The sequence below is a fragment of the Daldinia loculata genome (assembly GCF_022478755.1).
Source record: "Daldinia loculata strain CBS 113971 unplaced genomic scaffold F4817scaffold_10, whole genome shotgun sequence".
NCBI lineage: Eukaryota > Fungi > Ascomycota > Sordariomycetes > Xylariales > Hypoxylaceae > Daldinia > Daldinia loculata.
The window spans coordinates 286,719-312,088 of NW_026054864.1; the positions used below are offsets into that span (position 1 = coordinate 286,719).

The 25,370-nt window shown below is 47.8% G+C and overlaps 10 protein-coding genes across 10 annotated transcripts; 5 read left to right on the forward strand and 5 right to left on the reverse strand.

Annotated features, from left to right (window-relative positions):
- The first annotated feature begins 341 nt into the window (after positions 1–341).
- Positions 342–1,885, forward strand: F4817DRAFT_329940 (GTP-binding nuclear protein GSP1/Ran). The gene is made up of 5 exons (XM_049302323.1): positions 342–644; positions 805–897; positions 971–1,124; positions 1,181–1,386; positions 1,435–1,885. The coding sequence occupies exons 1-5, from the start codon at positions 585–587 to the stop codon at positions 1,567–1,569; spliced, it is 648 nt and encodes a 215-aa protein (XP_049161467.1). The 5' UTR covers positions 342–584; the 3' UTR covers positions 1,570–1,885.
- Positions 1,886–2,230: 345 nt separating this feature from the next.
- F4817DRAFT_329944 (calcium-transporting ATPase sarcoplasmic/endoplasmic reticulum type) lies at positions 2,231–5,932 on the forward strand. Its single transcript, XM_049302324.1, has 4 exons — positions 2,231–2,784; positions 2,847–3,007; positions 3,065–5,691; positions 5,745–5,932. The coding sequence occupies exons 1-4, from the start codon at positions 2,667–2,669 to the stop codon at positions 5,833–5,835; spliced, it is 2,997 nt and encodes a 998-aa protein (XP_049161468.1). The 5' UTR covers positions 2,231–2,666; the 3' UTR covers positions 5,836–5,932.
- On the reverse strand, positions 5,933–7,431 carry F4817DRAFT_329946 (proteasome component PUP3). Its single transcript, XM_049302325.1, has 4 exons — positions 7,140–7,431; positions 7,056–7,074; positions 6,506–6,957; positions 5,933–6,380 (listed from the first exon to the last, which is right to left on the reverse strand). The coding sequence occupies exons 1-4, from the start codon at positions 7,140–7,142 to the stop codon at positions 6,237–6,239; spliced, it is 618 nt and encodes a 205-aa protein (XP_049161469.1). The 5' UTR covers positions 7,143–7,431; the 3' UTR covers positions 5,933–6,236.
- A 97-nt stretch (positions 7,432–7,528) lies between these two features.
- On the forward strand, positions 7,529–9,492 carry F4817DRAFT_329947 (GLUT4 regulating protein TUG-domain-containing protein). Its single transcript, XM_049302326.1, has one exon. It carries the CDS (start codon positions 7,837–7,839, stop codon positions 9,379–9,381), a length of 1,545 nt encoding a protein of 514 aa, XP_049161470.1. The 5' UTR covers positions 7,529–7,836; the 3' UTR covers positions 9,382–9,492.
- F4817DRAFT_329950 (ribosomal protein L36e) lies at positions 9,493–10,753 on the reverse strand. The gene is made up of 4 exons (XM_049302327.1): positions 10,441–10,753; positions 10,127–10,227; positions 9,910–9,991; positions 9,493–9,848 (listed from the first exon to the last, which is right to left on the reverse strand). Exons 1-4 carry the CDS (start codon positions 10,495–10,497, stop codon positions 9,768–9,770), a joined length of 321 nt encoding a protein of 106 aa, XP_049161471.1. The 5' UTR covers positions 10,498–10,753; the 3' UTR covers positions 9,493–9,767.
- A 543-nt stretch (positions 10,754–11,296) lies between these two features.
- Positions 11,297–15,267, forward strand: F4817DRAFT_14147 (Dbl homology domain-containing protein). The gene is made up of 7 exons (XM_049297863.1): positions 11,297–12,625; positions 12,684–13,007; positions 13,090–13,290; positions 13,340–13,558; positions 13,609–13,843; positions 13,901–14,125; positions 14,181–15,267. Exons 1-7 carry the CDS (start codon positions 11,849–11,851, stop codon positions 15,077–15,079), a joined length of 2,880 nt encoding a protein of 959 aa, XP_049161472.1. The 5' UTR covers positions 11,297–11,848; the 3' UTR covers positions 15,080–15,267.
- Positions 15,268–15,876: 609 nt separating this feature from the next.
- Positions 15,877–17,346, forward strand: F4817DRAFT_329955 (shwachman-Bodian-diamond syndrome protein). The gene is made up of 3 exons (XM_049302328.1): positions 15,877–16,357; positions 16,771–16,894; positions 16,961–17,346. Exons 1-3 carry the CDS (start codon positions 16,194–16,196, stop codon positions 17,030–17,032), a joined length of 360 nt encoding a protein of 119 aa, XP_049161473.1. The 5' UTR covers positions 15,877–16,193; the 3' UTR covers positions 17,033–17,346.
- A 647-nt stretch (positions 17,347–17,993) lies between these two features.
- On the reverse strand, positions 17,994–19,205 carry F4817DRAFT_14209 (PRO41 protein). Its single transcript, XM_049297866.1, has 3 exons — positions 18,640–19,205; positions 18,271–18,587; positions 17,994–18,204 (listed from the first exon to the last, which is right to left on the reverse strand). Exons 1-3 carry the CDS (start codon positions 18,695–18,697, stop codon positions 18,142–18,144), a joined length of 438 nt encoding a protein of 145 aa, XP_049161474.1. The 5' UTR covers positions 18,698–19,205; the 3' UTR covers positions 17,994–18,141.
- A 3,458-nt stretch (positions 19,206–22,663) lies between these two features.
- F4817DRAFT_313465 (uncharacterized protein) lies at positions 22,664–23,470 on the reverse strand (the record flags this gene model as incomplete). The annotated part of the gene is made up of 3 exons (XM_049300252.1): positions 22,664–22,991; positions 23,066–23,303; positions 23,371–23,470. The coding sequence occupies 3 exons, from the start codon at positions 23,468–23,470 to the stop codon at positions 22,664–22,666; spliced, it is 666 nt and encodes a 221-aa protein (XP_049161475.1).
- Positions 23,471–23,849: 379 nt separating this feature from the next.
- On the reverse strand, positions 23,850–25,192 carry F4817DRAFT_329967 (optic atrophy 3-like protein). The gene is made up of 2 exons (XM_049302329.1): positions 24,988–25,192; positions 23,850–24,924 (listed from the first exon to the last, which is right to left on the reverse strand). The coding sequence occupies exons 1-2, from the start codon at positions 25,051–25,053 to the stop codon at positions 24,328–24,330; spliced, it is 663 nt and encodes a 220-aa protein (XP_049161476.1). The 5' UTR covers positions 25,054–25,192; the 3' UTR covers positions 23,850–24,327.
- Between the last annotated feature and the right edge of the window lie 178 nt (positions 25,193–25,370).

Consider the following 25,370-nt stretch of genomic DNA (forward strand, 5'->3'; position numbering starts at 1 on the left):
AACAGTTACAACTTCATAGTATAAGGTATATTTTAGGTAGCTACAGTGCAAATAAATAGGGATATATGGAGTTCCTGACGACTTAGATTCAAGTACCTTGCAGGGAAATGATAAAACGATGCAAGTGCCGTCAGACTACATAGTCAGGTACGTGTATTTGCTATCAATAATACATCTGGAAGGCCGTTTCCTACCTCAAATTTGCGTCATTGTCGCCCATTCCGTTAATGCCCAGGTGATCACGTGCTGCCCCGCAACCGTGCGCCCGATTTTTTTTTTGCAGAGGGAAACCCAACCTTATTAGATCTTCTTGCCAGGTCCCGCCGCCTCTCGAAACTCTCAAAAAAAACATTAGCCCGCTCATCATTTCAACGACTATTTTACGAACACCCCCGTAATACTCTCCACAATCTTCTTCTCTCGATAACATCAAGTACGTTCTCCCGCTTCTCGATATATCTTCAACAACTCATATCGAGGTTGCAAAATACCATTCTATGCCTTTCCATCATTTAGTCATCCCCCACTAACGCCGAGCCTAGTCTTCCCCATCTTCTGTTTACCTCACAACAGAGGATTGCACAATGGCTGCCGAGACGCCTACCTTCAAGCTCGTCCTTGTCGGCGATGGTGGTACTGGAAAGGTAAATACATCCATCCTCTGGATCTCATCTGCTATATCTTGCCGCTTATCAGCCTTCTACCGGCATGCTAAGCTCTGTTTACTATGTGCCGCCCTGCGCATAATTTGCCCCGCCTTTTGCTTTTTATCTTAAAGACCATACCGCTGACCATGATTATTAGACTACCTTCGTCAAGCGACATCTGACGGGTGAATTCGAGAAGAAGTACATGGCCACTCTTGGTGTTGAGGTCCACCCCCTTGGCTTCACGACCGTAAGTCGGACCAATCCTCGCCTCGTCCTACCGCATCCGTCCTATCTGGCGCAAAATATCTAACGATAATTAGAACTTCGGCAACATCACCTTCGATGTGTGGGACACTGCTGGTCAGGAGAAGTTCGGTGGTCTCCGTGATGGTTACTACATCAACGGCCAATGCGGTATCATCATGTTTGACGTGACATCCCGCATTACCTACAAGAACGTCCCGAACTGGCACCGTAAGTAGAATATATCCCCGATCTCTTTTTCCTATTGACTCACAATTGTATCACAGGTGATCTTGTTCGTGTCTGCGAGAACATCCCTATCGTTCTGTGCGGCAACAAGGTAGATGTAAAGGAGCGCAAGGTCAAGGCCAAGACTATCACTTTCCACCGAAAGAAGAACCTCCAGTACTACGATATCTCCGCCAAGTCGAACTACAACTTCGAGAAGCCCTTCCTCTGGCTGGCCCGCAAGCTCGTTGGCAACCCTCAACTAGTAAGTTCGACCGCTCCCTTCGGTATTCACAATATCTAACCTACTTAGGAATTCGTCGCTGCTCCCGCTCTTGCACCCCCCACTGCTGTGGTCGATGAGGCACTTCTCAAGCAGTACCAGGAGGAGATGGACAGCGCTGCCCAGCAACCCCTGCCTGGTGAGGATGAGGATGATGACTTGTAAATGAGCTACGACGAGAGGACACGATTGGTGGACTACGAGGATTATGGTAATACTTTAAGTTCGGAAAGACAAGGGGGTCACTTGTGCGGGCTAATGCAGAACGGCTGCGTACGCTCTAGGTTGGGGTCGATAACCTTTCATGGCCGTTGATTTCAGATGCATGGCTGCATTTGCAGCTTTCTAGATAGCAAACCCCCCAAATAGACAGTTATATGAGCAGGAATTGCAGTCTACTATTACGTACCTCATAGGTGTTTCGCCTTTTAGACATTTGTGCAATATGAAAATATACTGCCAACCCTGGGCTATATTTAAACTTGGTCTGAAATACATGTCACATACTATGTATTTACCTGATATGTGAGGTAATCAAAAGTAAATCTAGACCCCGTGCGTTTATCTCCAGGTTTATCTCACTTATGCAATTTTAGGTAGGTACCTGGGTGTGTACATGAGGTAGGTAGTACGCTTATGATGCAAGTCATGGAGCCCGTCCAATCGAAATTGATCTTTGGACCCTAAGATAGTCTAGCGGTAGGGATGCTAGCGTCGGATTAGATTGGGGCTCACGGCGCCTCGCACCTGGTGACCGGCTTTTGCAGCTCAGGGCCTGTCGCTGGGCCGTTCAGGGCCGAACAGCGATAGAAGCCACCTAGAATGTCGCTAGGTAAATGCGAGTGAGAGAACACGTTGCTGTGTAAAAGGTCCACATTCAACTTCAAGAGCGACGATTTCTTTCCACCACTATCTATACAGTTACCTACTTCGGCACATCCTTTCGTTTACATTACACTCTGGCAACTTCGTTTTTCTGTGGCGACTTTCAACCAGTTACCAGTTACCAGTTACTTTCAGAGCTAGACTAGTGATTGTCCAAAAGATATGTGGCATCTTTAAAGATTCTATCAGAAACTCTCTTCGCATATCGCCAACCCCTCCACCGATTCAAGTCTTTTTTTGATCGAGCTGGTTCCGTTCACTTTTTATGCTCGTTCATAGGTAGCGATTAACAATCTAAATATCTTGTTGCATTTGTTTAGTCTTCCCGTTAGAAAAAGAATTACTGCGGCATCGTCCCGCCACTCTCGTCGGCTGCCATGGAAAGCGCCTTCGCGAAGCCTACAAATGAGGTCTTAGCCGCCTTTGAGGTAGACCCAAAGGCTGGTCTTACAGATGAACAGATTACGGAGCTACGAAATAAACATGGGAAGAACTGTATGTTGCAACGCGCCATATTAGAAAACAACCAAGTCGATGTGTATGCTAACTTGCTGTAGCTATCCCAGACGAACCGCCGACACCCCTATGGGAGCTTATTCTCGAGCAATTCAAAGATCAATTGGTTTTAATACTCTTAGGATCTGCGGCTGTGTCCTTTGTCTTGGCTCTCTTCGAAGACGAAGAAAGTGGCTGGAGCGCATTTGTCGATCCTTTGGTTGTAAGTTTTACCCACTTCTTATTTTGCGACCCAGAAGCTAACTTGGCCGGTTCCTAGATTCTTACTATTCTCGTGCTCAATGCTGTCGTCGGCGTTTCCCAAGAAAGCAGCGCTGAAAAGGCGATCGCCGCGCTTCAAGAATACTCTGCGAACGTCGCTAGCGTGGTCAGGAATAATGGACATGTCTCGCGGGTCAAGGCTGAAGAATTGGTTCCTGGTGATATTATCTCGGTGGCCGTTGGCGACAGGATACCTGCCGACTGCCGTGTTATTGCGATCGAAAGCAACAGTTTCGCCGTGGACCAGGCTATCTTAACCGGAGAAAGCGAAAGCGTGGGCAAGGATAATAATGTAGTCGTGAAAGACGAGAAGGCAGTCCTCCAGGACCAGGTCAATATGCTCTTCTCGGGAACAACTGTCGTGACTGGACGTGCTAAGGCGATCGTGGTTTTGACTGGATCGAATACTGCGATTGGCGACATCCACGAGAGTATCACGGCTCAGATTTCCGAGCCGACTCCTCTCAAGCAGAAGCTCAACGATTTCGGCGACTCCTTGGCAAAGGTTATTACAGTTATCTGTATTCTCGTATGGCTGATCAACATCCCCAACTTCGCGGACCCAAGTCATGGAAACTGGACCAAGGGTGCCATTTATTATCTTAAGATTGCGGTCTCTCTTGGTGTTGCAGCTATCCCCGAAGGTCTTGCCGTTGTTATCACTACATGCCTAGCCTTGGGAACCCGCAAGATGGCCGCAAAGAATGCTGTCGTCCGAAGCCTGCCATCTGTTGAAACACTAGGAAGCTGCAGTGTTATTTGCTCAGACAAGACGGGTACTCTTACAACGAACCAGATGAGTGTGAGCAAGATCGTCTACATTAACGCAGATGGTACCGACTTAGAAGAGCTTGACGTTGAGGGTACTACTTTTGCACCGAAAGGAGACATCAAGCATAACGGCAAAGTGGTGAGGGATCTTGCTCAAAGCTCAAGTACAATCCGCCAGATGACCGAGGTCGCTGCCCTTTGCAATGATGCTAGACTCGTGTACGATACCCGATCCGGTACTTTCTCTAATGTAGGAGAGCCCACCGAAGGAGCCTTAAGGGCTCTAGCCGAAAAGGTTGGACCATGCGCACCGACAAACTGGAGACTTGAGGACAGCGTCCACCACGCCAGCGGCTGGTATGAAGCCAAGTTCCCTCGACTTGCCACATATGAATTCTCTCGAGACCGGAAAAGCATGTCTGTCCTTGTCCAAGCCGGTGACCAACAAAAGCTTCTGGTTAAAGGTGCCCCTGAATCCATTATCGAGCGTTGTGCGTTTACCTTGGTTGGTGCTGATGGCAACCGTGTTCGTATCGACAACAAGCTTCGTGGTCTGCTCTTGAAGGAGGTCGTCGAATATGGTAACCGTGGACTACGAGTTATTGCCCTTGCTAGCTTAGATGATGTTGGATCCAACCCCCTACTTCACAATGCCAAGTCGACAGCTCAATATGCCCAACTGGAACAGAACCTCACCCTACTAGGTCTCGTCGGTATGCTAGATCCTCCTCGACCAGAAGTTCCTGGCGCTATTAAGCAATGTAAGGACGCCGGTATCAGAGTTATCGTTATCACGGGTGACAATCGCAACACCGCGGAGAGCATCTGTCGCCAGATCGGAGTCTTTGGAGAATATGAGGACCTTACGGGCAAGAGTTTCACTGGCCGAGAATTCGACAACTTAAGCCCTAGCGAGCAGCTAGAAGCAGCGAAACATGCATCTCTCTTCTCGCGTGTGGAACCCAGTCACAAATCGAAGCTTGTAGATCTCCTCCAGTCTCTCGGTGAAGTTGTAGCTATGACTGGAGACGGTGTCAATGACGCTCCCGCTCTCAAGAAATCGGATATTGGTGTTGCAATGGGATCCGGTACTGACGTCTCCAAGTTGGCTGCCGACATGGTCCTTGCGGATGACAATTTCGCTACTATCGAGGTTGCTATCGAGGAAGGCCGATCTATCTACAATAACACGCAACAGTTCATCCGCTACCTCATCTCCTCGAACATCGGAGAAGTCGTCTCAATTTTCCTTACTGCCGCCCTGGGTATGCCGGAAGCTCTTATTCCTGTCCAACTGTTATGGGTCAACCTCGTCACCGATGGTCTGCCTGCTACCGCCTTGTCTTTCAACCCTCCGGACCATGATATTATGAAGAGACAACCACGAAAGCGAGATGAACCGCTCATCGGCGGCTGGCTGTTCTTCAGGTACCTGGTTATTGGATCTTACGTTGGTATCGCCACTGTCGCCGGATATGCCTGGTGGTTCATGTATAACCCCGAGGGTCCTCAGATTAATTTCTACCAACTTTCTCACTTCCACCGATGCTCCACTGAGTTTTCGGAAATCGGATGTGAGATGTTCGGTAACGAAATGGCTAAAGCAGCATCGACGATATCCCTTTCTATCCTCGTCGTCATCGAGATGCTGAACGCTATGAACGCCCTATCGTCTAGCGAGTCCTTACTAACCCTACCCCTCTGGAAGAATATGATGCTAGTCTACGCCGTCACTTTGTCGATGGCGCTCCACTTTGCACTCCTTTACACTCCCTTCCTCCAGAGCCTGTTCTCCATCCTGCCTCTTAACTGGAATGAGTGGAAAGCGGTGCTTATCATCAGCGCACCAGTTATGTAAGTTGTCTTCCTAACCATAGTTGATTCCACGAAATACTAATTTGTCACAGTATCATCGATGAAGTCCTCAAGGCTATCGAAAGGCAGTTCTTCATCCAGAAGACGACGGATGATGTTACAGAGGCCAAGAAGAAGGCGTAGCGGGGCATAGATCTAAGTTCTACATAGACTAGAGTAGACGTATTACACTGCATATGCAAATTAGGCTGCGCAATATAGATGTATAAGAAATACGATGCATTCATTGAACGAGAAATAGGATAAGGGATTCCGCGTGAGGTTTTTCATCTTGACTTTGGCCACCTTGCTTAAGGTACTACCTTGATATTAGTACAACAACGGGCTATTTGCCATCTCGTGTCTTCCTCTGTTCATTCGCTACGTCTTATTTGCCTTACTCCCGTAGATATTTCTTTCTAGCCCTTATCTATTCGTGGAGTTGACCAATCCACCCCGTTCGAATTACTATCTACCTCACGTATGAGGTATCTAGTACACGTTAGTAGACCTAAGATAGCACCGGACCAGATACAATCTGTCTCTTAATCTTGTCGGCCCTTTAGTAATCGCTTGGTGACCTTGTTCTTCTCAATAATGTACACATGCGCACCCCAGCCTGATAAAGCATCTCGGTCGACGGCGCTTAGCAGAGCCTGCGAGATTGTTTCGAAGAGGTCATCGGGGCCCTGGATTGTGATTATATATTAGTACGTCTTCGTTCACCCGAAAGGAAACCCTCCAAATTCGACGAGGTAGGATGCTCGTTATGCATATATGGGTCATATATAGGCAGGTTTATATGGCTACTCACCAGATCGGGCTCCCACAAGCTTTCGCACATGCCAAATAGCTGCTCGGAAGCGGTGCCGCTAACGATGAAGTCCTTGGCGAAGTCGATGCAGCCGATGGAGTCGAAGCCGCAGATGAAGGGCTTGCCGGACTTGGGCTCGAGGCCGGCGACGACGGGGCTGACGAAGTAGGGGCCGAAGCGGCGCTCGTACAGGGACGAAGAGACGAGGTTGGCGAAGGTGGTGGGCGCGATGTTGCGCTCCTCGCGCAGCCGGTACATGTTCACCTTGTACCGGAACAGGTCCGACACCGTGGACACGTCCGTGGCCAGGCCGGTGAGCCCGAGGAATACGTCGCCGTACTGGAAGATCTTGGGGAAGTTGTTGGAGACGGTGAGGGCTTGCAGACCTAGACGTAGATCGCAGGCTATGGCGACGCAGTCCTTGCCTACCATGGCTACGCAGGCGCCGCCGTCTGTGCGTTCGCTTGGTTAGTTAGTTATTCTCGGCTTGGGAGTTGGGTTGGTAGGAGAGGAGGAGTAGGAGCAGGAGTAGGAGTAGGGGGGTGCGCACTTATAGAGAAGGGTGACGACTAATTCTATATGTTAGCTACCTGATTATCCTCTTAGTTGGGAGCTTGGCTATTATAGAGCTTACCATGGCGTCGAATGTATTACTGAAAAATAAAATAAAACGGCGAGGCTTGGTAGGGCCGTGATGATTAAGTGTGTCGACTTGAGTTTGGTGGTTCGCAGATGATGTCTCGTCGTCGAGCACGCAGTTCGCTGTGGTGAGGATAGCTCAATGGCGTGGGTGGGCTTGAGGTTTGGTTGCAATAGCAGCAGCTTAAGGTATTAAGGTACGAAGTACCAGATACGTTAGCGTTAGCGTCGGCAAGGCAAACACGTCTGGCGCGGCAGCTCAGCTCCAGATCGGACCAGGTCAAGTCCGGCACGGTCTCTCGGAAAATTGACGGCTAATCAAGACTGGTAGGTATCACAGAAGTACTGTTTGTATTGCACAGAAGTACACTTGTACATACTAATAGAAAACATCAGTGGCTCCGCTTGCCCCTCCATTATGGAAGCTATGTATGTATGTATGTACAACTGCCCGCGCAGCTGCGATCTTAAAGGGCTGATGTAATCGTACTGCTACCTACAAGAGGCATGTACAAACGGGACTTTTAAATATTCTTTCATATTCCACTGGCAAACTTTCGTCGGACACGTCTCCGTCTTTTGGAATCAAATAACTACGTCGGCTGTTATCCAGATATTCAAGTTTCTTAAGAAGGTCTTTTAAGAAAGTCTCACTCGAAATACAGAATACCGTCGACCAGATCCTACAACACATGGCGACCAACGTCAAGGTTGTGGGAACGGACCTTAAACAGGTGACCATTAAGGTCAATCCTGGAACCTACCTGACAGATGTTTTAGAGCAAGCTTGCGAGAAGCTCAAGGTCCCCTCCGATAAATTCTTATTTAAACACAAGCAAAAGCAGCTAGATCTGTCGCAGACATGGCGAACCTCAGGTCTACCACCCGGCGCCAAGCTCGAACTCATCGTCCGCTCTAATACACCCTCCGCCATCAACGTCGCCTTACAACTCCCAGCTCCCGAGTCAAATCTATTCCCGCCATCCGGTCGGATCACGGAGAAGCTACCGAGTGATATTACGATATGGCAGCTATTACGCCAGTTCGAGAGCGGCAAGTCGAGTCAGGGGAAGAACCTAAACATCACGGCGAGGGGCGTGGCGCAAACGAATAATGGAGCGGCCGCGGGTAGCGGACAATTGTATTATGAGACTCCGGTCCTGACGATCGAGAATAGAACGCTGTCAACCTTTGCCGACTTTCAGAAGAGCCTATCGCAGTTAGGGTATAATTCGGGAGGTGTCCTAACACGCCTATCTTTTCAGAAGACTGACAAGACGTTGGTGGATGCTATGGGAGAGATGAGTCAGTTCTTCAAGAAGGAAGAAATGAATCAGCAGAAGGCGCAGGAGTCTAGCAGTGAACCGACGACGAACAACGAGGCAGCCCCTTCGACTGATGCGTCGCCCCTGGATAGTGTAACGAGTGTTCCCTCAGTAGAGAAGCCAGAGACGGATGCGCCTGAAGCAACTCAACATGATGACACAGACCTTTCTTCCGCGGCGCAAGCACCCCCAGTGGACACTACGGACGCTATGGACGTCGACGTCCCATCCGCTGATAACCGCCCCGTCACCATCTTCTCTGCGCCTACCTCCGGCACGCCAGCTGCAGCCTTGCGAGAAGAATCCGACGAGGTTTTCGCCCCACGCATCGAGCATGCGCAGGCCCATCAAAGGCTGCTGAAGACTGCAGGCGAGAACAGACGCCTCCTTTCAGACAAGGAGCTCGAAGAAAAGGCTGCCGCCGAAGCAGCCAGAGTAGCAGCCGTCAAGTCTATCAAGATAAGAGTCCGCTTCCCAGACAACTTTTCCGCAGAGTGGCCCTTCGGCCCAGATGACACGGGCGCAACGCTGTACGCCGAGATCAGGAAAATCATGGCCAACGAGGCAGTGCCGTTTAAGCTGGTATTGCCGCCCGGCAAGACGGCGATCAAGGACGATAGCAGCCCCGCGAATAAGCTCATCGGCGGATACCGCTTAAGCTCTAATACGCTGGTGAATTTCATGTGGGACGAAAAGGTGCCCGCTGAGATTCGGAAGCTGCCGTTCTTGAAGAACAGCGCTGCTGGTCACGCACAGAAGGTGGTTGTTCCTGAAGTCCCTGAAGTAGTAGTCGAGGACGAGGCGGGCCATAATGCTGCTAACATATCAGTGCCCGCACCCCATTCAAGGGGTGAAGGTGAGGGGTCTGCGTTCAAGAAGCCTAAGTGGCTAAAGGGGTTCGGGAAAAAGTGAAAAGGGCTACGACGAACGATGGCTTATGTGTTGAGCTTAGAATCAGGGAATCAACATCTGCTCGGAGTTTAGGTAGCATTATCGAGAACTTTTCACATGGCACATAATCATTAATAATTGATTTTAAGTCATGAAATGAATATAATTTGGCTTGCCAAATCAAGATTCCCAGGTCTTGTTCCTATTCGTGTCGTAGGCTATTTGGGATTCAGGTAGATAGCTATGGCTATGGCAAAGCTAGCTATCATGTCCGTACCGATCCTCCGTAAATTCATCAATGCCGAGAAAGACGGACGCCAGACCTCATGCCGAACAGTTTGCTTCTTTCTTTTGTTCCCTCGACGCCCCGTTAAACCGCCATAATTTTCCACTCGAGATCATGTCGTTTAGTGACCGGCTCTGCGGGACTCGGCGATGACGCGCTGGAGCTCGTCGACCTTCTTCTTGGCACGGCCGAAGGTACCGAGCTGATAATTTGGTTAGTCTTGCGATGTTTGAGAGACAGAGGGAAGTAGAGGAGATGCGTACCCGCTTCTTGGCTAGCTTACGGGCTCGCTTGTCCTTGCTGTTTCGCAGCAGTTCGATGACTCGGCGCTCGTAGGGGGCAAGACTGTGGTGAAACAGACGTTAGTAATTTGATAATATCAAGGTAGACCTTGAGGGCACTGCATTGCCACCCTCGGGATCATTCGACCTCAAGCAATGCACCAGGTATCAAAGGGATATAAGTGTGAGAATGACTTACCCAGCAACCTCCTTGACGATGTCACGAACGAAGGCAGTGCGCTTGCTGAGGTGGCCCTTGGTTCGCGAAACGCGAGGCTTGACGACGCGAGGAGTGGTTTTCTATAATTACCGGGAAGGAATCCAAAAGTCAGCCCATTGTCCATCGTCTGCTATACTGCATTCGCGAAAGAAAGAAAGACTTTGATTGCAAGAGCAGAGATCCTCCACGAGGTGAGACGGGCGGAAACGACTCTTGTATCTTTCGCAAAAAAAAAAAAATTTTCTTTTTGCTTTTCGAATACAGAGAAAGGCGGGTAAGGTGTTTCATCTTACATGGCCGTGGTTGAGACCGATGGTGAGCCCGGTACGGGCTGGCGCTTCCTTTGCCATCGCGGAAGGGTGTTGGTGGTGGTGAGTGATGGCTGTTGGGGTTAGTAGATTTCGCGGTGGGAGGAAGAGAAAGGATATGAAAATTTCCCAGGGCCCAAGTTTGGAGATTTTGCAATTGAGCGGGTGGGTTTGTGAGTGGTGTGGGGCGGGGCGGGATGTGATGTGGAAGAATTAAGCGAATTTTTGGCGGCTGGTTTTTATTGGCTAGCCTCGCCTCTATCTTCGAGATAGAGGATATGTTGTCCATGTCCAATCAAATCAATAGCCTATCGATATAATACTTAGGTACATGTAGTGCTCATCTCATTGGAACGCGGATGGCGGATGGCGGATGACGGATGGTTGGTATGGCTGCTAAGGTAACACCGACTCACCGAAGGTGTCCGTTCTTGTACACGAAAAGTCGTATTCGTTGCTGAAGGTGTGATAGATGCATGCGTACATCGCAACCGGTTCGTATCTGTTTTTTCTTCTTCAACTTCTCATCCTTCTCAATTCGTTTTCATGACCACTACTATTATCATGATATCATTCATCGAAGGGGGAATCATTCGAACTATATGATCTTATTAGATGAATGACAACATACATAGCTGACGAAAATGAAAAATGTGGATCGTTATTCTGCACATCGGAATGTCGCTTGTTACCGGGGTGTTGACGATATGACGCAGCTATCTAGTTTGTGTCACTACATACGGATTACATACGGGTAGCTTAGTGAGAGCTGCTGCGCCTAGGTACTGTATGCCTGCTATCAATTGAGGTACCTTAGTACGGATTAGAGCTAGTTAAAGTCGTGTCACTTCATAAACATTGAAACCACCCGATTAAGATATCTACGAAACCTCGTCCGAGACGCAGGTAGGAGCTGCTCGCGGCCAGCTATGTAGTTATTTTTTTTTTACTTAGCTTTTTACCTACATAGTAACAATTGTTTTTGTAAAGGAAGCTTACATATGTAGCAATTGTTTTTTTGCTTTGTTCCCTCCTCCCCCCCCACTACGCCCATTCGCTATTGCTGTTCGCTTCTTTCCTTCGCAGGCTCGAAGTCAGCTCTGCTGTCACTCGTTCGAGGTCCCCCGTCTCTATCTCTCTTTCTCTCTACCAATAACTAGGGTTACTGCATGTCCCAACTTGCAGTATCACCTGCATCAACCATGCTCCCGAGGGGAGACACGTCGTCTTCCAGCTCATCTACCACCACTACATAGTTCTCTTGTCGTTGTTGTTGTTGTTGATCATTATGTTTTGAATCGAGTCCTAGCCGGTTGGTTTTGGTGTCTTGGGTGACAATTTTTGCATCTTCACTTTTTCTTGGTCCGCATTTCTTGGCCCGCCCTTCATCACCATGCCCCTAGCCGTTTTGAACAACGATTCTCTTCGACCTTGTTCACATACTACCAGCTCCCTACGCGTTGCCGGTCAGACCAATTGGACCGCAGCCCTTAAGCTGAATCGAACCGCCCCTGATCTAGGTCTAAGCTTTGAAGATGCCGATGTATTTCGTAACGACTGCGAAGAGGCTTGGAAGACGTTGGATAATATAGCTGCCCTTGGTTTAACCTTAGAGAATAACGAAGAAGAAACGACACATTCGACTGGATTTCCTAAACTTACTTTCGAGAATGACGGGGCCGATGTTGGGTACTCAGAAACTCCTTCACCGCCAGTAGGCCCATTTCATAAGTGGATGAAGAACTTACACAAGCGAGCACATCGTCCTGTTACACGCCGCAGTCGTAGCCGGTCCGAGTCTTTCCCCGAATTTTCAGAACGCACGCTCGAAGATGAGACCTTATCTACGGACGGTCACAGGAAATCATTTTCTGGTTCCTCTTTCGGATTTGTTACCGCCGTCAGAAGCGCCAGCGTCAGTCTTGCAAGCGCTAGCGTGATCACTCGGCCAAGGAGATATACTACACGATCGTCAGGCCATAGCAGGGCGGACCTTAGTAGCAGAGGATCGACATCAGGACCGCGGTTTTCCGAGGATAGCACGTGCCTTGAGCGAACAGTATCAAACGACACAGGGGTGACGGAACGGCTACTTCAAAGGCGACGTATCCTAGAGGAGATAATCAACACGGAAGAAAGCTATATTGGAGATGTCAAGTTTCTCATGAACGTATGTACTTGCCCTGTTGATATCACTAAGCTCCCGGCACTAATTGAACTCAACTCAGGTTTATGTCACAATATTAGCTTCTTTACCATCACCGCATATGGGACTTCGCTCCTCTATCAACCGTAATCTGACAGATATTGTTGAGTTACACGAGGAGATTCTCGGCGAACTTCATCGGGTAGTACCTAACTCCGAGTACACGCAACCTGAATGTATTCCGGTCATCCCGAAATCAACAGCTTCTAAAAGCCATAACCGCTGGCGGAGTCTTGACTCTACTTCGGAGGACGATGGGGTTTCTTCCAGTTGGCTCCAAGGCATACCTAGTGTGGTAGCTGAGCCAGCTATTGCGGCCGAGGTGGCTCATGTGTTTGGCAAGAGGGTATGTACACGATTTTTGAGTAACAATTCTATTCTCGGTCCCACTGTAACCAAGTTGTACAGCTTTGCTGATATCATAGCAGATGAATCGATTCTTCATCTACGAAGAGTATGGTGCGAAATATGAGATGATGATCAAGGATGTCGCGTCCGCTCATCGAACGCTACCTGAATGGGAGACCTACCAAAAAGGGCTGGAAGCATTAGCAGCTTCGTTAGGCGCTACCAACTATCATCTTGACCACTCCAAGAAATCCTTGACTATTGGCGATCTCTTGGTTAAGGTGAGCCATAGCGTTGTGTTATGTCAGGAATTTCGCTAATAGCAAGAAGCCAATCCAAAGGATATGCAGATATCCTCTCCTTTTTGCCGAACTTCTCAAGTATACGCCTGTATGCGACTGCCCAAACTCACATATGGAGATCGAAAATGTTCTCATTCGGCTGCGCGAGGCTACCGCCGAACTTAACCGAGCCGCCGACGATCCACGAATGAAAACCACAATGGAGCAGACCTGGTTACTTCAGGATCGACTTGTGTTCCCAAATCAGGTATGTAGCGTCAGCCCCTATAGTTGAGTCTATTTCTAAGTGTGTAGCAGAAGCTAGACGCGGCTTCGAAGACCGCCATCCGTTCGTTCGGACACGTCCGCCTATGTGGTGCCCTACATGTGTGCTGGCAAACTAAAGATGGTGCGGACGGCGCATACATGGTTACGCTCCTATACAAGGACTGTTTGTGCCTTGCTACAGCCAGCCGAGCAGACCAAATATATACCATTCAAGCTTGTATCAGTCTTAACGATATTAAGGTTGAAGAAGTAGACAATGGTCGAGGTAGGCATTTCTAAACTTACATTTTAGTTTCATCTTCAGTATGCTAACCAAATCAAGGCCTCCAATGTCACACTGCCCCCTTCTCATGGAAGCTGGTCTTCGAATGTGATCATCAACTCTACGAAATTATCATGACAGCTTGTTCTCCAAAGGAAGAACAGGAGTGGCGTAGTCGTCTTACACGACAAAACTCAATTGAATCGTATGAATTATCAGAACCCATATTCTATAGCTCAATCTTCCTCGACATAAAAAGTCTTGGAACAATCTTTGGAAAACCAGGTAGGCACAGGACTCACATTTGAAGACTTCAGATGTTTTCTAACCCCAACCACAGGCACCGTTGCTCGTCGTCTTTCCATTCATAGGGCCACTACCGTTGGGCCGAAATCGCCATTGTGCCAAGTTATACTTAAAAATACAAGTACGATGAAGGATAATTCATCGTCGATCCCCCCGCAAATCAATCGCTCGCAATCGCTGCTGACGACCAATTCTCGTATCCCCGTTCTCACCCCTTCCCGGGGAGAGCGAGCTCGCCTTGAGGCTTTATTGGCCGATGTCTGGAGTCGCAAGGTGTTACCTTTTCCCGGCATAACGTATCGATCGAAAAGCGAGCACCTTGTCCGTAGCTCAGCCTCGACTGTTATGCGAAAGCTGAGCGTGGCAAGCATCACAAGCTCATTTACGAAGCGCTCTACAAGCGCTACCAGTGTACCAAAGTCGAGCGAAGAGGAGCTCCCACATTACAACGGCTCTGTTGATAATCTTACCCGTCTAAACAGTGACAAACCAAAGTCCAGGCTCCTTAGAGTCAGTACAACCGATGGGGATATCAAGCCAAGACTCCCAATGATTCGGGATGAGATCGAGCATTTTGGTAATCCCAACCCGGATATTTCATCGGCAATTGATGCCTGCATGCAGCCAGGAACATTGAAGCTTGAGCCTTTGAAACTCGACCTGGATTGGCTAGGAGATGGAATGAGCGCCCATACTTTACGATCGTCGCCATCATCTAGGCACACTCGACAGGATAGCAGGCAGACGACACTCTCGGCAGGATCTTCTCCGTCGTCCATTGGGGATGAAGACACTATCTACCACGGACTTGGAGCGAAACATCGATTACACGAAACATTAACTAATATTAGGCCTACGAATAACAAGTGGGCAAGAGTCGGCGCCATCAACAGAGGTTTGGTGGCGTCTGGCATTCGAAGCTTCTTTAGATGAAGGAAGGCAACTTCAATAATTGATAACAGGGTTGGGTATAGATACATGGTTTGGACGGCTTTTGGCTTGGGATTATACCATTCTTTCTTTTTTCTCTCTCTCTCTTCATGATGGCATCGGAACGGTACCGGATTCCGTAAAACGCTTTGCTTTTTTTATCAGTTGCCTCGTCAGGCTTTCGGACCTAGACAAACTATGATTATACCCCGGAGCAATTTAGTTAGGTAGAACAATGGAAGTTCTTGAGTTACTTACGAGCGACGGCACTTTGCCAGCCAGCCAGCCTAGCGGTTATACCGGTATTCCGGGATTTAGTAATAATACATACGCTGTTTATACATACGCTGTTTATACATACGCTGTTTATCTCATGGAATGCAGCCTTACCTGTCTCACCACCCTATGATACTACGTATGTCAGTATACTATTTCGGTGATGCCCGGCAGCTCCCGTCTAATGCGGCGATACCTAAGCTAACGTCGATCTCCTTTTTGGGGAAATGTACCCAAGTACCTCTAACAGCTATGTGTCTTTTCTACTCTATTCCAGAGCCTTCGTATTAGCCTCATTCTGCATAGGGTAGGTATATACGTAGTAAATTAGTATGTAGGATACAAGAAAAGGTCGTTTATACTTGGTAAGGGATGGGGCCAAGACAAAGGGCTTCTAAGTTGACTTGTTGATCCCTGTCATAAGCTCCGCCTGTGACGTAAGTCATTTTCGCGGGGAGCTGACGCAGGAACAAACACTGTACAATCAGAGGGGTAGCTACCCGTTTGTACGTAAATACGTAAATCAATATGTGAATGATGACGTAGTTGCTGTTATTTAGCAAGAGCATGCCACATGATGATCGAATGTGTAAACAAGACAGGGAAACAGCAGCTTTCCGGTAGCGTATTTGAAGCTTCGGTAGCCTAGAGCTGCTTCTTAAACCTTTCCTTTGTTACTCCATTCATTCAAACATCTCTTGACAAACTATCAACTTGATACCCACAACTTACATACCTATCTATCTCTTCCAACTTCACATCTAACATCACCACTCACCTCTCACCTCACACGAGACGACCAAGTTGTGACATATACAGCTCCCAACACAAATCGCCCAATATGACTAAAGGAGAAACCACCCAAGTCAAGGTCCACTACAAGGGCCAGGAAGACGACTTCATCATCTTCGTCGACGACATCGAGACCTACAAGAAGTGGAAGAACGACAAATCCGTTCCCATGGCTCACTTCATTTCCGCCTTCAAGATCTTCGTGACACACAAGTAAGTCTTTACCTCGGCACGTGCCATCTTTCTCCTCTCAGACAACTCGCCTTTCCAAGCATAATATCACTATACCTCTGCCAAGGACACCACGATATATATAGCCCATAATCGGCAGCAGCACGAAAGGTGCGGGCTGTGATGAGGCAATGCAGTTGGCTAGCCGCTTTCGCTAGCCCGTAAGCGCCGGGGCGGTTGCGGGCTGAACCGGTGTTACCCACGCTTCATCTCTGCAACAGTTAACCCCCAAGCGTGCGACCCGGGCGGCGGCCTGGCAAAAGACATAGACCAACGATCCTGTCTTGATCTCGCCTTAGACGCCAGGAGCCAATCACAGATCCCATCTAATTCATGCACACCCCCAACGTATGTCCAGCTTTTGCCGACGGCGACTAACATGATATGTCCAACAGGCAAGGAGCTCAGGGCCAGATGGACGGAGCATCCAAGAGTACACTCGAGAACGAGTTTGGTGTCTCTAACGAGGAAGAAGTCATCAAGAAGATACTAGAGGCCGGCACAATTCAAGAGTCGGAGGTAGGCCGCCCCCTTTATGACCCAACAGTAGAGAATGGCACGATTACTGACGATAAATCACATCAGTTTCCCGAACGCCAAGGACCCAAGAACGACGCCCAGAGAGGCACCATTGTCACTGGTCAGGTTTCCAGATAAGAGTCGTAATTCAACTCACCGGCAGCGCTCGGTGCAACCTGGTGCGCTGTTCTATTGCACGGCGTCAAGCTATCAACTATCAATTAGGAGAGCAGCGCTCAGGTGAGTTGGGGGTGTCATTGGATAAGTGTTACAATGATTTACCAACCAAGGCGGATTTCGAATGTAATACTCGTGGAATAGCTAGTTATCATCTACTAGCTAACGAGGAATATTATGGCGATGGATCTGCAAGATAGTCGTAGCTAGCGACATATGAATTTTAATGAATGAATTAATCACATAGTGAAGATAAATCTAGTTGTTATTCTTTATCATTGTCAATTAAAATGGCTTTTTCATAATGGCTACCTACGTAGGTAGTTATCTTGTAACTAACCCAACCCTGGTATTCTCGGCCGAGCCTCATCTCATCCACACGGCGTTTCGTAACCTAGTCGAATTGCCAGCATCTGAAACGACGCAGCCCAGGTCCGCGCGACGCTACATGTCAACCATGGAACGACGTCTTGCGTCTCTGTTTCTAGTTTCTGTTTCTATTGAAAGCAGGTGCATCAAATACGAGATTGAAGATTGAATTTGGATTTGGATTTGTGCAAGGTTTCACAACTCTTGGTATTATCACCGACTTACTGTATTGCACTGCATCGAGCAACTGCTGTGTAGGTAGGTAGGTTACAGCGTATTCGCGCGCCACATGCGAACATGGCGAGATGTTTGAGATGTAGTGTATTAGTAGTGTACATAGATAGGTATGCATGTCTGCAAATGCCATAATTCCACAAGACAGGGAAAAGGGACCGCGTAGGTTCATTTCAATATATGCTTTCTTCCTTATTTAATAGATAGTGATTATATATGCATATACATCGGGGTTATTTCATTCCTTAGAAGGAGAAATAAGAGCCTGCTTGCTCATATTGTACGGGGGGGATCTCGCTTCCTCGCTTCCTCACAACATTAGGGGTATTTCGAGGATTAGCGCCCACGTCAAACTAGGGGAGCGTACGTAAAGGATAAGGGGAGAAAAAGAGAGGCTAGGTTGCCGTGTACACGCGACCCCGGGTGCATTTTGCTTGGCCGAGGGTGAGGTAGCCGCCGTTCTACCTCTACGCCTTGGATCCCCCGGAGCGGCCTCGCTGTGGTAGAGTCCATGGTTTGGCACATACAATCTAGTTGACTGGTTAGCCTTTGATGTCCTGGAATTTAAAACGGGTGGGGTTGAGAAATAAACATACCTCGCCTTCACTATATGCCCAAAAGTAAGCCATCATTGCCACCAGATAATAAATAGCAGCGTTGGTGCCCTGGTAGATAAGAATCGCGGCGAGTGCAGCAAGCGGATATGTAGCGAGACGAGCCTCCATGCTCCTGTGGATCGAGGTTCCGGCGATCAGATTTAACGGCCATTCCCAAGCAAATATCACTATCCCTAAAATTAGGTTTATGATTTGCAGCGCTGGAACCGGCTTAACGGCCGGATCTAATGCTTTCGTCATGAAGTCGAAGAATATCTTAGGCCAGAAGAATGCTTCGAGCGCGGCAGCAACTTGATCTAAGAAATTGTTAGTAGGGTTGCAAATTTCCCGTAGTATTAAAACACATACAACCTGCGGCTGTGAGCACGATGAGTCTGGCCCAGTGGTTCTTGATGAGTTTTCCCATTTTGACAATTCCTTCTCAGAATTCCTCAATAAAAATCGGTCCCTTTTTTTTTTTTTACTCTTCGAGATTCCAAAGCTCTTTCTCGTCCTAGTTTTTTCCCTTCTTCCTGAAGCCCCAAACGATCCAAGCGCTCAGCCCTCCTAAAGAATCCAAACAAAACACACACCAGGTGCAAACGAATGTCGACTAGCGAGCGAGAGAAGGTAATACCGTCTCGAAAATCAACAATCGTGAAGTGAATGGAAATGCCAGGTAGCCGGACCTGCTTGGCGAAGAATAGAAGTATCGATATTAAAGAAGGTTATCGACGGCGAGTGCACAGCGCTGGCAGCTAAGAGGGAGGAGAAGAAGAAAACAAGAAGAGATGGAGACTAATTAGGAGTATCCAAGCCCGGACGGGGCTCTGAAAAGCTATATTGGAGAGCCGATAGCCTTAGCTCTCTTATCCCCTGCCGGGAGCTGTGCTCCCGTTGAGGGAGGCTCGTGTCAGGACCGACTGATCTGAGCCGGGGTTGTATAGTGTAGTATCTGGCGTTTCTGGGCCGACAAGTGCTAAGCTTCGTTCGAGACCCACGTTCTTGAGATCTTGTCTATAACTCCAGCATGCATCCGAGCGGCATCGAAAATCTTTAACGACTCCTTTCTGGCCCCTGCCTATGAATTGATATACGTATGATCCACAACCTTATCCAGCAGCGGAGTGTCAACTGGGTTGAGGCGATATAAGAGAGCAAGGTAGTGTTTGAAGTTGTATCTTTAAGTGTTCGTAGTTGCTCCACAATGTCATAATGTCATAGCTCGTCCAAGTCGTTCTAGTGCCGGGGGGGTTGTGAAGCTCAAGCTCGTCGCATGGGAAAAGGGTTGGGGATCAAACAGGGTGATGATACTTAGGAGGTGTCCCGAGTTTCTTCGTTTATGGAAGGGGAACTCCTAAAAGTCTTCAGACACGAGGTGGCATGTAGAGAGTTTAAGAAAGAGACAAGGAAGGGTGGGTCTTTCAAGAAGCGCATAGAGTATCACCAGCCCATCCCGAGACCGCCGTCTTTAGAACCAATACTTAGATGGCCAAGATCTAGAGAGGACATGTAAAAGCATCTATGTACGTACATATTGCGCCCTGCTTCATGATGTGCAGAATGGGCGAATAACCCAAAATAGTTTAGAGTCTGACGATTATCAACCGTAGCAGCTCTCATCACAACCTGGGCTGGACAAACCAGGGTGGATACAATATGTGAACCAGCAGTCGATTGGGTAGAAAGAGTACCAAGCTGCTTGGCCCGGATATGCGGGTACATGAATAGGCGGTAATGCTGCATATTTGTGGCTATGGGTATTGGGTATATTTGATATTGCGGCCGTGAGGACGGTCGTCGAGAATAGCCATTATTGAGGGAGACCAATGTGATTGGGCTTTTCGTCGGCGGCTACAATTCTTTGCGTAGCCAATGAGAAGCTTTTCTAGGGTGCTTCCGCTGCATAATAACCCCAATCTCCCCCCGTCTCTGGAATCCCTGCTTGCAGGGATCAGATGGGATAAAGAAAGTTATGTGGTATGTTCCCAAGGTCTCCATCTTCTCTGAGCCCTCATCACCCCGGCAATTCGAAGCTTTACATACAATAGCTTGATAGTTTATCGATGTAGATATGTAGATATGATCTGTTCATTGCCTGCCGAAGATAGTAATTCGGAATATTTAATGATACCATATTGTCCGCCGTAGATCGCTGGAAGACGTGATGTCAGTTCCATAGTGCCGGACTGAGTGGCTGGAGTCTAGAGTCTGTTGTACATATTACTCTGCACCTAGGTAAAGCCATGTAAAAAAAAACGGTCACCTATTCAGGTATTACTCGGAGGATGATCCCTTAGCAATCCGGCAGGGAGCGGCTCTCAAGAATACTCTCAATCTCACCTCGTGAATGGCTCCTTATCCGAGCCTCTACGTGCCCCTCGTGACGCCTCAACTGGCTTAGGCTGGTCGCTAATCGACTATCGAACGTTAAATCCTTCAAGGCCAGGGCAATTGAGGCAGTGATTCCGGCCGACTGGGTAGGCATTTCAAATTTGAGACGTGCCCCTTCGGATAACGGAATGCCCAGAACTTCCAAACAACGGGGAGTTTCGCAGGGGAAAACGCTGAGGCAGATCGGGTTTGGAAGCGACTAGTTAAGATCAACCAGCCGTTCGCAGCAAGGGTTATCTCCGTCATCCGGGAGACTATACCAAATCGAGGGATATATCAGGGGTTGTTCCGACAGGGATATAGACCACCTGGGCAGGGTTTGAGATTTCGATGGAGGTCCGACCGCATTCACCTTAGAAATAAAAAGCACCAGCCAAACGAGTCAAGTTGCGATTCCTTCTTTTGGTTTTCGAATCTGAGCTTTCGGATTTCAGCTCGTCTCAATCCACGTTTGAGCCTACCCGCGAAGAATGCAATTTTTCTACGGCTGTGTAAGTAAGAGTGAATCCTAACCCGTATCGACTTGCCAGTTCTAAGCGAGGCGGCGGCCGTGAAAGGTCTAGACAACACATAGTTGTGCCGAGGCCTTTCCCCATTTTCCATTCCTTACGCTACAGGGCTATCAAAAGTAAAGTAAGAAAAAGCGAATAGTAATACCAGGTTCTTAGTGTAGCTGATGAGTCTCGATTTACATCGTCAGGTGATTGAACATGGCGGGAACCGGGGAGATTTACAGGCCATTCGATCTACATTGCGTAAGTTGGATTCGATATGCAAGTGTTGTATGCGGTGTGCCGCAAGCGAAATGGAGACGAATGGAGACATTTAGAGCAATCTGTGTGAGATTATTTCCAATTGGCCAACTTTATTCTTGACGGCGGTTCCTGCCGAATTCTAATTGGACTCGCTTACAGGGAAAGCCACATGCGCATGGAGAAGCAAAGTGGCTTACCTGGGCACTTATAATTTCTAACCAATAAGCTAACCAATAAGACTTCCCCTCCTGTTACCGCCCCGGCGTCAACCATCCACATTCAAGTTGACAAGTCTAAAGTATCAACTGTTACTGGCTCCATCACAAGTCGATTCAAGGTTGATTTATCAGTTCTTATTCCAACTCTACAAATCCATTAAAACGGATCAGGAACGTTGAAGATATTAGGTAGCATCGGCCCAACGTGTAAGCGAGTTCCATGTTACCCTCCTAATGCCTAAACCCCCACGAGCACGTCCGCTAGAGAAAAGCCATGTGCATGTGCATATTACTCTACCTGCAGCATGTCTATTATCAGTCAAGAGTGAACGACAAATTTACATCTTAAAGAATGTTCGGTTTCCAAATGCCCAGTACATAGCTGTCCTAGTCACTATCACAATCAATTCCGTAGATAGCCAATATCTATCTGGTCACTACTTCTATATTCCACTCGGGCCTTTTCTATTTTGTTCTATTGACGTCAACATACATAATAGTCTCTAAGCCAACCTCTCTAGTTTTTCCCAAATTAGCATTTGCTTATCCTCGTATCTACACTATTTATGGTCGATTCCGATCTTTATCTAACCCGCGTTGACCAGTGTCGATCGCTACAACCAGCCATACATATACTATATTACGATCCAGTAATGCATTGCCCGCCAATCCTCTCGCCCCGGCGCTTAGGACACTTATCAGTATGCGTACACGTAAGAACTCACTAACTGGATAATTTCATTATTACAGTGCCAAGACGTAATAGTCTAATTCCTATGGGTTGATCTGGTCGTCGGTACGGCCACATTCCTCAGCCCTGGGCTGCTGTCAACCCTCTCATTACGCTTCACTTTGAAGCTCAGTTAGCGAGACTGCTTCGATGCGGCACTGCTGGTTTCTTCAAGCGCGCTTCATCCATCCAGCTCATGGTTTATGAGCAATTCCAGTCAGGGGCTGGATCCCGTAGCCAATCCGAACATGTAATGACGGTATCAGCAGAGGAAGCCACCGACTTACAAGGACCCATCATTCAACCAGATATTCATTTGCCCAGAAGGAGGCAATGCCTTGCGAGTCACTTCCTAAGAATTCGGCCATTTTCATCTGTCCCGCCTGCGTCGACGCCGCTCCCACAAAATCCCTGAAGTTAGACGTGAGATCGGTTAGAACATTAACCGCATGCTCAGACAGAAGTTGTCCGTCAGAGCAATACGGAAGGAGAGTTTGAACTGGGTTCGCCGTCCTCCGGGATCCATTGCTAATACTGATTTGACGATGAAATGCCATCAAGTTGATCGATACGTCTTGAACCGAGTTAACGAGGATAATAGGTATTTCAAATTCATCGACAAGACTATATCTCGTCAGCCTAGCCATACTAGGGCAACATATGGACTAGATATACCAAGGAGAAGAACTATGTCTCACTCTAGCTGAAGTGTCATAAGCGCCGTCATAGGGCTTTCTTGGCCCTGCCCTTTTTGAAGCAAGAACACGATCGCGATGTCTTGCCCTCCATTTAGGTGAAATAGTCGTTGAATCCGGGTTCGACTTTCAATCTTACCAACGTCAGGCGGTGACAGCAGAAGAGCCCGCAGAATCCTTTGTGGTGTAGCGCCAGGATTCGGTAAAGGGAGAGCCACATCGTGGGTATCAAGTTTAGCCTCTAGTATCTGGGTTTAGCGCTATCGTACGACAGGTTATACATTGTTCAAGCATTTCTGTAGATGTACCTTTCCATCTGGTGCTGTTGCCTCCCTGTAGAAGCGCCTCGGCTAAGGAGGCCCAAACAGGGCGCTTACGCAAGGAGTAGCAGACTAAAGGATTCGACATTTCCACGTTCGATAATGACCTGTTGAAAAGCAATGGAATTGAAACCTCGTAGTAATCGTCGTCAGTTGTGGCCGTATAAAGTAAAACAAGAGTTAACTTGAGACGTTGTAATTAAAGTCTAGGTTACATACCTGCATGTAGCTATGTACGTAGGGGAATTGATACACGCTCTAAGCCTCACCTAGGTAAGTTCTGACCCTGAAGTTTATATGCAGGTAGTTGCTCCTTCCGTAGGTTATTGCCTATTTGTAATATAATGTATGTACTTGTTGACTAATGCAAGTAAAGTCAATTATATGAAATAGCCCAGTTTCCTAGACAAGGTTTCATATCGTTCTTTCCGTTCTTCATTACCGACCACACGAAGAGGCCCCTATAATGAACTTAAACCTCTGGGTGTTCGTAGTGCCTTTATATTGATATATTTATCTTGATCAAGGCACCTAATCATATAGTCAACATATATGTATAGATAAATAGAAATAATTACACCTGGTATTTAAGTATTTAGTTATACAAGTGTCAAAGTCAACACCTGCAGATGATCATAATGGTACCAGAATAGACATCAACGACGAACTGGTTGAGTAAAGAGCCGAGGGGCTGTCTTATATTCAAGTAATAGTGAATATATCGGGTTGAAATATACGGGAGAGCGGCGTCTAATATCTAAGGGGGGTTGATACTTGTGCTCTACTAAGCTGTCATAGACACACAGTTCTATCTTTGCCCATAACCATCTAGCAACGCCGGCTTTTTATATATAATTGTTATACATTCGTTAGATCATATGGTATGGTAAGCATATACCAATTACCCAAGTAGTAGACCTGTACTCTGCAGTTATTGTCTACTTATTAAGCATGAGGCGATGCCGTAGGCGCTGGAGGCAAGAGTGGCTTGTGGGTTTTTGGGTCTTTAAATCCCCTTAAAGCCTCCTCGAGTATCAATACTCGATTCTGCTGACGCCTCTCAGCCTCCTCGAGCTCCTTTTCTCTCCTATCAAGCTCGTCAAAGCGGGCATTGAGCTCCTTGAGCTTCTCCTGGTTGGGGTCCGGCTTTTGAGAGGACCTGTGGTATTCATATAATATCAAAATCGTGGCCACGAAAAGGATAAAGGCATCGCCAACCACATCCGCAAATAGGTCGACCGCCTTAGCTTCTGGGAGAGGCCTGAATTTCCTTTTCCAGACGCTCATTATAGGCAAGGACTTTTGGGTACGAGTCCCTTGGTTTGTCGTGCCGTGCTTAGCACGAATTTCCTCCTCCTTCTCTATTTGCTCCTTCGTTTTTACTGTCGGTGCTTCGGCCTTCTCCTTTGCTCTTATTTCCGCCTCGACGTTTCTTAGGGATGCTACGGATAGACGCATGTTCAACTGGTGAATCGATTGGCCATACTTGGCGGCAAGACGGCGGAAGCGCGGATGGTCGTGGGCTTGCACCTTGATTTGATTCTGATCATTGTCGTCAGCACTTGGTTCATGACGCTACATTTTCGAACTAAGTCATGACCGTACAGCGCCATATTTGGAAATATGCCTTAGGAACAAGGATGCTAATTTAAATAATGGCAGCGCAACCATCTCGCCTCGACTCCTTTAGGAAGTAGGTTTCGGTTCGATAGTATGGATCGTGAGATTCGAGTAAGGTTTCGGATGTTTAGGGAACAAGCAAGCATGTCAGTTAGGTTTTGTACCTAAGGTATCGTTGGAAGCACCTTCTAGGCTTCTACTTCCCCACCTACAAGGCCAACGAAGCTTACAATCACTGAAGCTTGTCTTATCGATAGTAGCTGTGGATCGCACCAAGGTGAGGGGCATACCTGATTGGATAAACACCGAAGTTTTTAGCGGTTGCCTCCCCAACGACGCCAGCGTTTACTTGTAAATGAATGGGCCAC